We start from the raw sequence: 10,588 nt of genomic DNA, 5'->3' as shown, positions 1-10,588 counted from the left end.
CTTCTCTTTTCTGCCCGTGGCAGGTCGTGCACGGTACGCTGACAAATCCGTGAAGATACTTGTGAGCATCCGGCTTCTAATTCACTCAATTGTCAATTGGAACAAGGTTCGGATTACAACTCAGACTTACAGAGGGAGCGTAAGTTTGTCAACAGAGAATTGAGAGGACTAGAGGAGGAAGGAGGCCGAAACCTCTCATATCCGAGCCAAGGCCCAAGCCTCCCGTTCTGATCCAGGCCCCTGCACTTGTAGCCTCTCCACTTTGTTGTATTGCTCTGTAGTGTATCTGTCTTGTAGCAGGCGCATACCCAATTGGCTGCCCGAGAGAGCGCTAAACTGCGCGAGAGCGCAAAACGCCTAATCGTACGCGCTGGTCGCTAATGACCCACCCGACGGGCCGCTTGTTCCTGTCCCTATAGGGATTAGGAAATGGAAGTAACAAGCAATACAAAAAATAGTAATTGATTAAATTCTTTTACCGTAGTCAGCGCCCCATCTCCGCCCCGCAACACTAGACGCTTGAACCCACCATCTACTAATGACGGTAATCATATCAGCGTACATGGTAACGGAAGTACTAGTACATTACGAGGCATTGCAGCAGTAAATCCATTACGAGGCCGTGCAGCAGTCAGTCCTCTGATCGTAAAATAAGGTGAACACATAGTAGTTGGTTTACTATGTTTTTTTTTAGATTAGTTGGTTTACTATGTTAAAAGAATGTACGATTCTAGCCAACGCTTGGAAAAAGTAAGCGCCGGTGAACGGTTCCTCTAGTAATTGGTTTACTGTACGTCAGAAATACAATTACCATGTACGTGGCTAACGGCTGACATTGAATATTAGTTTTGTTTTATTTAAATGGAAAATGTACCTATGGTAACAGCGTTACCACTCTATGCATGAATCCTACTAGCTACAGTACGTGCTAGTAATTGCATTACGATGTGGTAACTGCATTACGATGTGGTATGGCGGAAAATCACGTACTAGTGAGAATTAAAGAAGTCTAAATAAACATAAAATATTTTAAGCTTACGACTGATCTACTTTGGTTTATTATTTTTTGCGCAAAATTGGCCAAAGAATTTAATAACCTGATTACTATGTTCCCTTCACAAATTGCAACTACGTTTTATGAACACATTACTACGTGCAAATAGGCCTGAACAGGCATAGAAAATTTTACCATCCAATGGCGGAGAGTCGTAATGATTAGGGTCCGCTACTGTGTTCCACTAGTTTATTACAGTGAAGACATAGCAAATTTTACTATCCAACAGTGGAGAGCCGTAGTAATGATTAAAGTCCATTACCATGTCCCATTAGTTTTTTACGGTGAATTTCCAACCGGTAAGGAGGCGCGCGGAGCGGACTAATTAGAGTAGTTGAGAGACTCGGTCGGGCAGCCGGCGCGTACGATAGCCTATAATGCGCTCTGGCTTAGTTTAGCGTGTCTATATATATATATATATATATATATATATATATATATATATATATATATATATATATATATATATACGCACGGCCGTTTGGGACACCTAGGTGCCTAGGCTCCTTGCTTGTTTACCTTTGGATTGCTTTAAGATGTGTGCGTTGTGTTAGGTATAGACGCTAACGGGTATACCCGTTTCCAGTAATAAATTTGGACATTTATTGCAATTTACTAATTAATTCCATTAACTGCATGTTAATTAGCGACCACTTGCTCTAATTTGGACGGAGTCATTAATTAGCATGCACGTACCAAAGACTGCTTAATTTGGTCACGCATGTGCGCGTGAAACACTAGAAAAATTCTATAGTAATTCATGCATAGAAGGAAATTATTCAAAAAAATCTATTTTTTTCTGTACATATTAATAGTATTGCTGACATGCCTTTTAAACAGAGGTGTGTGTATAGTTGCTATATGTATAAGAAAAACCTAGTTTCTCCTTGTACTGTACATAGTAGTTTTTAGGGTATATACCCACAAATCGTGTGAGAATAATATGTATATTTTGGTATGATTTATCCAGTATCACACATTTGATACGTATCTGTCGTGGTATGTTGTATAGATATTCATCTTTATCTTAACGTAACATATCATTTGTCGAGGTATTTAGTTTACGTATATGTATCCACTTATAAAAAAAGGTTGTGACATTTATGGGTATATACCAATAAATTTCACATCGAGGTATTTACAGAAATATCTTGAGTATACACTATTATTTAAAAAAAATTAGTATCCATGTACAAATATATCAGGCTACGTTTGTAGGTAAATAATACCTAAAAAAATCATAGAGTATATACGTGCATGCAAATTATTTGGAATAAATTGTAGGGTATATACGTCTGTATGTATCTAATACCTAGAATAAGTCATAAAGTATATATGTGCATGCAAATTATTTGGAATAAATTGTAGGGTATATATGTTTGTAGGTATATATCTATGTACAATATTTTTCTATTTTTATCAAATAGTCGGTATATACGTCGACCGGGTATGCACAATATTTTCCTGCCCAAAAGAATAGCTTAATTTTGTTCCTAAATTAATTTCTATTAGGAGGATCTTAGAACATGGTTTATTCGATACTCGAGAATTAGAAGGGGTATATGATATCGATTTTACATAGCTGGGTATATACTCAAGAAAATCGGGTATTAGTCACCTGTGTATAATTAGTAGATTTTGGCTATATCATTTCTAGTTATGCGACACTGTCTAATTCAAAATAAGATAATCTTTTGCTATATCACTTTTGTGAGGCGTGCCAATATTTTACTATCCATAATTTTTAGTAGGTATAATACCTCGGTATGTGTATATTTTTAGTACATATAATACCTCGGGTATATGTATATTCTCAATAGGTATAATACTTCCAATATGTATTTTCATTAGATGTAATAGCCATGGGTATGTGTTTTATTTTGATTAAACATATCTTGACTATGCACTTTTTCGTGGGGTCCTACGTAAGCAATTACAAATATATCTGACTATGTCTGTATGTACCTACAATTTTTATTAAAACAAATCATTCGGTACGTATGTACCAAAGTACAAGTGTACACACTATTTTAGCGAGACCAGCAGAATTTATATAAGGAAATAAATCATTCGAGGGAATCAATAGCTTCCGATTTTTTGGAAACCAATTCGCAATCAATGGCAGTGGAGCGCATGCAACCAGAAAATGGAAAGGAGAATATATGGAAGGTATTAGTGATTATTTCCAAACAAAAAAAAGTGTTAATGGGTAGGATCCGAATAAGGTGCCCAGGCACCTAGGTGCCCCAAACATTTTACAGAGAGAGAGAGAGAGATCACATGGGCTCATGAGTTTTTCCTGCTAACCATTCTTTGCTTCTTACTGTTTGAGGGCAAACGTTGTGTCTATAACAACGTGTTCAAACTTTGTTAATAAGAAGGGATGATCTTTTGAGTTATTGTAAATTAATAAATGAGGTTTTGCATGACTCACATGCTCTTAACTTTCTATTAACTTTCATCAATAATTTAAATATATCAGTTATTGGACTTGTTTCAAAGAGCTTTCCATAATTAAGGCAAACATCTAAATAAATTTGAATCCATAGAATATATTTAAAAGACATGAAGGCATTTGTGTTTATAGTGGAATTATGTTGTACAGGAGACGTCATGAGCTAGCTGTAGGGAGTTCCTATTGCCGCCTATAGTGTGCAATAGGTATGCTCAACATGAAGCAATTCTAAATGTGTCGGCTGCCGATGCAGGCTGTCAACGTTGATTCTTCAAAAATACATGAAACATGCTTTTACTTAGTAAATTAAAATTATTTTTAGAAATCAGTTTAGCAATTGGCAAAATTAGTATATAGCACAAAAGAAAACTTCAAAACTTAAATCGAATTATTTATATGTTTGAAGTAAATATGTTCATCTCAAAGAAAAAAACATTGTATGCTCTTAGCTAAGAGATAATCTCCTAGAAATAAAGATAAGATAATTTCTTCATTTTGTATCATATGACTTTTCTAGATGATGTAGAATACATTTTTAGAAAAGACAATCTTATCAATCAGTGTAGATTTCTTATTTGCCTTTATATGAGCATAAAATAGGATTCCCCTAGCTTTTGTTTTGAGCAACATGATTCACCTAGCTATAGCGTGCAAATGTCACGCCACGGTGTCGCACATGCTTGACGGCGTAGGTGGACCAAAGGGAATCTAGCTGTCCAACGAGGCCCGCATAACTTGCATCAATGTCAGCTTATGAAGTCTCCGAGAAGATTAATACTCCCTTCGTTTCTTTTTAGTATGCATACAAGGTTTGGTCAAAGTCAAGCTTTGTAAAGTTTGACTAACTTTATACATATTAAAAAATATCAACATTTACAATATGAAATCAATATTATCAGATGCACCATGAAATGTATTTTCATACTATATAGTTTTAGTATTGTAAATGTTCATGTTTTTTGATATAAATTTGGTCAAATTTTATGTAGTTTGACTTTGACCAAAATTTATATGCGGAGTAAAAAGAAACGGAGGGAGTAAGTACATAGGCAGCCCAACTTTCTAGAGTGTGGTCGGATCTTCATTCATGCTAGACGGGTGCAATTCTAGGTTCTAAGAAAAGTGGCATATGCAATACTAGCGGGATTCCTTGTTGTCCAGAAGTTACTTAGTTTCCGAAACTTTTTATTACAAGCTTAACCAATACATGAGACATCACACACATCATATTAAACATCACACGACCAAACACATGCACACACACATATAGTTACCAGCTAACCGTCACCACTCGGGACGGACGCCCAAACACTAGGGCGAGCATGTGCTCTTAAAATTATTGAACCAAACTGATGTCTTTTTTTTGCGGGGTGAGCCAAACTGATGTCACATGCCAAGTTTGAGAACTCCTGCCGCATAGATGTTTTTTTAAAAGCAAGTAGGGCGGTTAAAGCTCCCAATCACATTTCCATGAAATCTATAACACAACATAGCAGGTTCAGTCTGCGAAGATTCACACGAAACGCCAAGATAGTACTCGCTCAGCACCTCGAGCCAAACTTGGCACGAGAAGATTTCTTTGCATATGCAAATGCATGTTGTTCACCTGTCCTGCTGGCACCCAGCTTTCTGCAGAATCAACAAGTCGAGCATTTGATTTACATTTCCACTTAGAATAGCCAACAATAAGTTTTGTAATCGTAAAATCAATAAAAGAAGTAGGAATAAATGACGAAATGGTAATGTTTCTGATCTGTGAACAAAACTAAGAAAGCTTAGTAGAGCCCTAGCTTACTCATATTTTTGTCGTATGTGAGCGATCTTCTGTATTGTTCTCCTCTGACTCGCACCATTTGTTCAATCATGGACATTTCAGAGATCCTTGAGGTTGGTGATTTTCTACATGCTTTGCAGCAAACATCATTGGGCTTATTGTACCGATAAATTCGTCATCGGTGCATTCAAATTCTACTGCCGTTCTTCCAGCCCTGTTGCCCGGCCGTCAATGCATTCGCGGAAGTTGGTGGCCTGGCCTGTTAGCACTTCCAATCTCTCTGCAGGATTAACAAGGTCAGCACGTCGATTAGCTACAATTCTGGTCCATATATATGAACTTTGATTTGTGGGCATTAAATAAATTAGAGAAAGCCAGATACTTGAGCAAATTGCGGTACTGATGGTAGAAGAAAATAAATAATAAATTTGAGAGCACAATTGAGTAGCCAAGTTTGGAGAGCACATACTCAAAGTGTAAGCGGATCTGGGCTGGCTTCGTCTTGTCCTCTAATGATTTTTCTCGAGATTGGTGCTCTAACGATTCATACCACCTCTTCAATCTTTCACAGCCCGAAACACGAACATCTTTGAGGCTGGCAATTTCATTCATGCTCCGCGGCAAGGACGAAATGGCAGGGCATCTGTGGATGTCAAGCCTCTGAAGAGAGGTGAGATGTTCAAACCATTCAGGAAATGCTTCTATCCTCTCGCATTCACTGAAATACATGGATTGAAGGGAGGCAAGTTGTTGCATGCTATCCGGCAAATAGTTGAGCTCCTTGCAGCACACAATCTTGAGTTCTTGGAGAGACCGGAGGTCGCCCACCTCCTCCGGTAGTGAGGTCATGCTGTCGCATTGGAAGAGGCATAGTGTCCGGAGGCCAGGGAGGTGCCGAAGCAAACTCCAGCCACCTAGAGACAGATTGCAGTTTTCGACCACCAGTTCAGTTACTGGAGTAGAACTGGAAGATCCTTCATCACCGTCTCCTTGTCTCTTCCCCCATGAAGACACGACTTTGTTGCAGTCTGCTATCACCAACCTTTGGGCTCTAGGAGGGAGAGGCCCAAAGCTCAGCTCTGGGCATTTCTGAATCAGCAATTCATCTACACTACGGAACAGAAACAGTTTCAGATTCTCCATGTCATCGATGGTAACCTTTGATAGCTGACTGAATGCTGCGTGGTTGCCGCCACTGAGGTCACCATCGTCGATTCTTGTGATGCTGGCCATCTTTCTGAGAACCAAGCGCTTGAGGTTTGGTAATATACCCAGCGGTGGCAGGACCATGCACCTCGGAAACTCCTCCATGATAACCTCCATAAGGTTAGGGAGATGAGAAGATATGCTTGGTATCTGCCACACCGGGAGGCAGGTTTCGCCGCCATAGCCATGTATCTCAAGGCACTTCAGAGAATGTGGTGGCACTAGTTCTCCTAACAAAGCATTCTCCTCCACCAGCAGTGGTCCTCCAGCGTCGCCAATAGAAGTCCAATAAAGCTTCAGTGTTTCTACCTTTTGTTTCTCCACTAATTTTATCCTCCGCGCTTCCTCCAAAGACGTCACCTTCTCAAGGCAGCTTATCTCCAGCTCTTTACAATCCACAACCTCCAGCTGAAAAAGGTTGTTGGTGCTACTGTATGGTCCACTATTAACACCGACCACAAACTGGCAACTTTCTAGTCCCTCACAGTTTTTCAGAGCTATTAACTTGAGAGAGCTCATTTCACCTATCCTTTTGGCTAGCCTCTTTAGTCTAATGCAGCCTGAGAGATCCAGGGTATGCAGCTTGTTGAGGCCACTCATACTTTCGGGAAGATCAGTAAGAAATATGTTATGGGATAGGTCCAAATGCTCGAGTTTTGAGAGGCCGCTGATGCATGATCCAATGTATGCGACACACTCCATCTCTGACCAGTAGTAGAACATATTATTCAGGAACATGGATAAGTTCAAATACTGGAGTTGGGTGAACTTCCCTAAAACACCTGCCAGACCTTGCAGAGCGGACCGGTGTTCAGCACGAGAGCAGCATGGATGTGCCAAGTTCAAATGCTGGAGACTGGTAAGTCCAGCAAGAAGTCCAAAGATTCCTTCAAAACAGGAACAAAATGACAGATCCAGATATAGCAGTTTCTTGAGCTTCCCGAACGATTCCGGCAGTTTTGCTAGTAGGGAGCAACCTGATAAATTAATATGCAATAAATTGATCAGATTTCCAAATGACTGCGGCAGTTTTACTAGTCTAGAGCAGCCTGATAAGTTGATATGCAACAGTTCTTTCAAACCCCCGAATGATTCCAACAAATTTTCTAGTCCTGAGCAGCATGATAAATTGATATGCACCAGACTTATTAAATCCCCAAATGACTGTGGCAGTTTTGTCAGCCCTGAGCAGCCTGATAAATTGATATGCTCCAGACTCATTAGATCCCCAAATGATTCCGGCAGAGTTATTAGTCGGGAGCAGCCAGATAAATTAAGATACCCCAAGTACCTCAGTTGGCAGATAGAATCAGGTAGCTTCTGCATGGAGCTTTCCCTCAATTCCAAGACACGCATGCACTTTGCAAATGAGAACGAATCATCTGTAAGCTCCGTGTTGCTACAATGAAGCGCCCTTGTGTGCCCAGGCAAAATACTGGACACCTTCAGTGACCTGGCATCACAGTGGGTTAGCACTGCATATCGGCCACGATCATACCTCCCAGTATTATTAGCATCAACAACAATTAACTCGCCCATCATAACTGATCTTGCGAGGTCATGCAGCAGACCATCCACATTTAACATTGCGTCCTTATCTTCCGGTTCAGTAGTCTGCAACAAAATCATAACCGTATAAGCTGTACTGCAGATGTTTGTGTTTTTTCATTATTAAAGAAAGAAGAGAGTACAAAGAGGAAAATTATGCTGTATGAACATGTAAGAAGTTATGTTGTGAAACTAATAGCAAATCCAAATGGTAATTTATTCAGTGATCAGTGATAGATAAATTTAACTGCAAGCATTCTAGGATAACAAATATTTTAGGACAGAGGTAGTGTTATATTAATGCAGTACATGTCCTGTGAAGAAAGGAAAAGAAATAGGACTTGAGGATCATATGTAGCATACACTGCTTGAATTCGCTACAAACAACTCCAATACTAAATCCAAACAATCAAATACTCGAGGTCCGGAGATTTGGTGTGTAACTGTGTTTGGCATGAGGGTGAGCCGGTGAGGCCACATGACACATATTATATTAAAACTTAATAATGTTAAAAATATCTGTTTTGGAGATGTGTAGATTTTCCAAATATGATTTTCCTTTTCAGAATGATGGTATCTGTACTTATGTTAAGCAGTTTTTTCATGCAACATAATGCTTTTGTTCCCCGCTCACGATCGAAACGTGCACAATGTGATCCAAACGATTGAAGAAAAATAAAATTTCCAACTGTAAATGTTGTATGCAGCAACTCACCGAGGTTGACTCTGCATGCTTAAGGAACGAAAGCTCAAGAAGCCGCGCAACATAATACTCACTGTCCTGTGTAGCAGATGAGGTGCTAGATGGCTTGATAAACCCAAGAGCAATCCATTGGCGAATCAGATCCTTCTTAATGATACTGCGATTCCTTGGCAAGATGGCACAGTAGGCAAAGCATAACTGTAGTTCAGGTGGCATATGGTCATAGCTTAATAGCAGAGACTGAAGAACTTGTTGTGATGATGTATCATCAGCATTAGGTATATTCCACATATCATACTCCCTCCCTGACTGCCATCCCAACCCGCGTCCAACTATCGTGGCCGCTAAAGGCACAACTTGACACTTCATTGCAATGTCTATTCCTATCTGCTCCAACTGCTCTTTGCCGTTTGTAGATTCAAAGCGACTATTCCGTTTTACTATACTCCAGCACATGTTATCTGTTACAGGAGCTACCTTGTATGGCTCAATGGTACAAATTTCTCTTGCTATGGCTTCATCTCGTGTAGTTACCATAACAATGACCTTGACACCCTCGCCAAACTGTAGCATGGACTTCAAATCCTGAAGCTGAGATGGATCATTCTCCCACAGGTCATCTAAAACGACTAAAATCTCCTTACCAGCAAGTATCTCTCGAAGACGATTAACTATCATATCCATTTCAACTAAGTAGCCCCCCTCTTCTGACACTTGTGCTAATATTGAGTTGCCGATTTTCTTCAAATCAAATGTCATGGACACATAGACCCACACCTGAGTGTAGTCTCTGAATCGATAATCATTGAAAACAGATTGTGCTAATGCTGTCTTGCCAATGGCTGCAATTCCATATATAGGAAGTATCGTGATGTGTTGTGTCCTGCTTCCAGATAGACAGTCTATTATTTCCTGCTTTTCTTTATCCCTCCCTATGATGTTCGCTTCCATCATCCCCGATGTTTCCCTCAAATCATAATGCCCCTCTGGCCGAATACTTAAGACACGACCCATAGAACCATATAGGTTTGTGATCTCGTTCAGTCGGTCTTTCATCTTCTTCCTCATATCAGCCATTGCAATTTTGGTACGGAAACAATATGCCTGATTTGCCATCAAATGCAAAATTTAGAACAGTTCTTTGAATTTAACTCTCTCGGAATAAGAAGCATAATAACAGGTAACCTTGATTTTAACAATTTTGCCATCTACCAACTCAAAGGGAGAAGTCAAAGATCAAATAAGCTAAACAGATCCAGCTTTACGGCAGCAATGGACAAATAGTACTAGTTGGTTTGGTAAGGTGCCTACATACTTTTCGGGTATCAGGTTTCTCCTTTGCTTCGTACTCATAAATCATGTCGGAGATTTCATACGCTGCATTCTTGAGCGGCTCCAGCCATTCCGTTTGTGTCCAGATCGCCCCCCGCTTGGCGTCCCTGAACATCGCCTCCACCTCCTCTAGCTTCATCTTGATCCCCCCCAAGTCCGACTGCAGCGTGATCGGCCCTGTAGTGGAAGAATCAATCTGTTTTCTCACCATCTTAACAACGGCATGGGCGACTGACGGCATCGCCATGGCTGGTGTTCGTCTCTCTAGATTTTGGTCTCCAATGGTGTGGGTTGCTATGGTCAACGCGTAGGTGGTACATAAGCAAGATATAAAGTGATTAGTGTAGTATTTCAGCCCACATCTATGGGCCATGTGTCCATGCGGCCCATTCTAAATTCACAATGTTCTTAAAACATGCAAAGGTTTTATTATGGCATTTCCTGTACGGCGCCTGGCGTCGGGAGCTCCTAGTCAGCGCCTTCGGCACCAACTAGGGGTTCCGGCGCCCACTCTAC

General features: G+C 40.2%; 1 protein-coding gene across 1 annotated transcript; it reads right to left on the bottom strand.

Annotated features, from left to right (window-relative positions):
* Positions 1-4,771: 4,771 nt before the first annotated feature.
* LOC119358702 (putative disease resistance protein RGA1) lies at positions 4,772-10,340 on the bottom strand. The gene is made up of 5 exons (XM_037625141.1): positions 10,056-10,340; positions 8,753-9,844; positions 5,753-8,103; positions 5,305-5,563; positions 4,772-5,138 (listed from the first exon to the last, which is right to left on the bottom strand). Exons 1-4 carry the CDS (start codon positions 10,317-10,319, stop codon positions 5,512-5,514), a joined length of 3,759 nt encoding a protein of 1,252 aa, XP_037481038.1. The 5' UTR covers positions 10,320-10,340; the 3' UTR covers positions 4,772-5,138; positions 5,305-5,511.
* Between the last annotated feature and the right edge of the window lie 248 nt (positions 10,341-10,588).

Source organism: Triticum dicoccoides, chromosome 2A (genome assembly GCF_002162155.2).
Source record: "Triticum dicoccoides isolate Atlit2015 ecotype Zavitan chromosome 2A, WEW_v2.0, whole genome shotgun sequence".
Taxonomy (NCBI): Eukaryota; Viridiplantae; Streptophyta; class Magnoliopsida; order Poales; family Poaceae; genus Triticum; species Triticum dicoccoides.
Note: the sequence above shows the minus strand (reverse complement) of the source record. Positions and strands in the feature narration are given on the sequence as shown.

Excerpts from the sequence above, each read along its gene's own strand:
- LOC119358702 (XM_037625141.1), bottom strand. The coding sequence starts at position 10,319 with ATGGCGATGCCGTCAGTCGCCCATGCCGTTGTTAAGATGGTGAGAAAA. Across the intron at positions 9,845-10,055 it reads AGAAACCTGATACCCGAAAA|GCATATTGTTTCCGTACCAA; the intron begins GTATGTAGGCAC and ends ATGGCAAATCAG. Across the intron at positions 5,564-5,752 it reads CAGATCCGCTTACACTTTGA|AGAGATTGGAAGTGCTAACA; the intron begins GTATGTGCTCTC and ends TTAATCCTGCAG.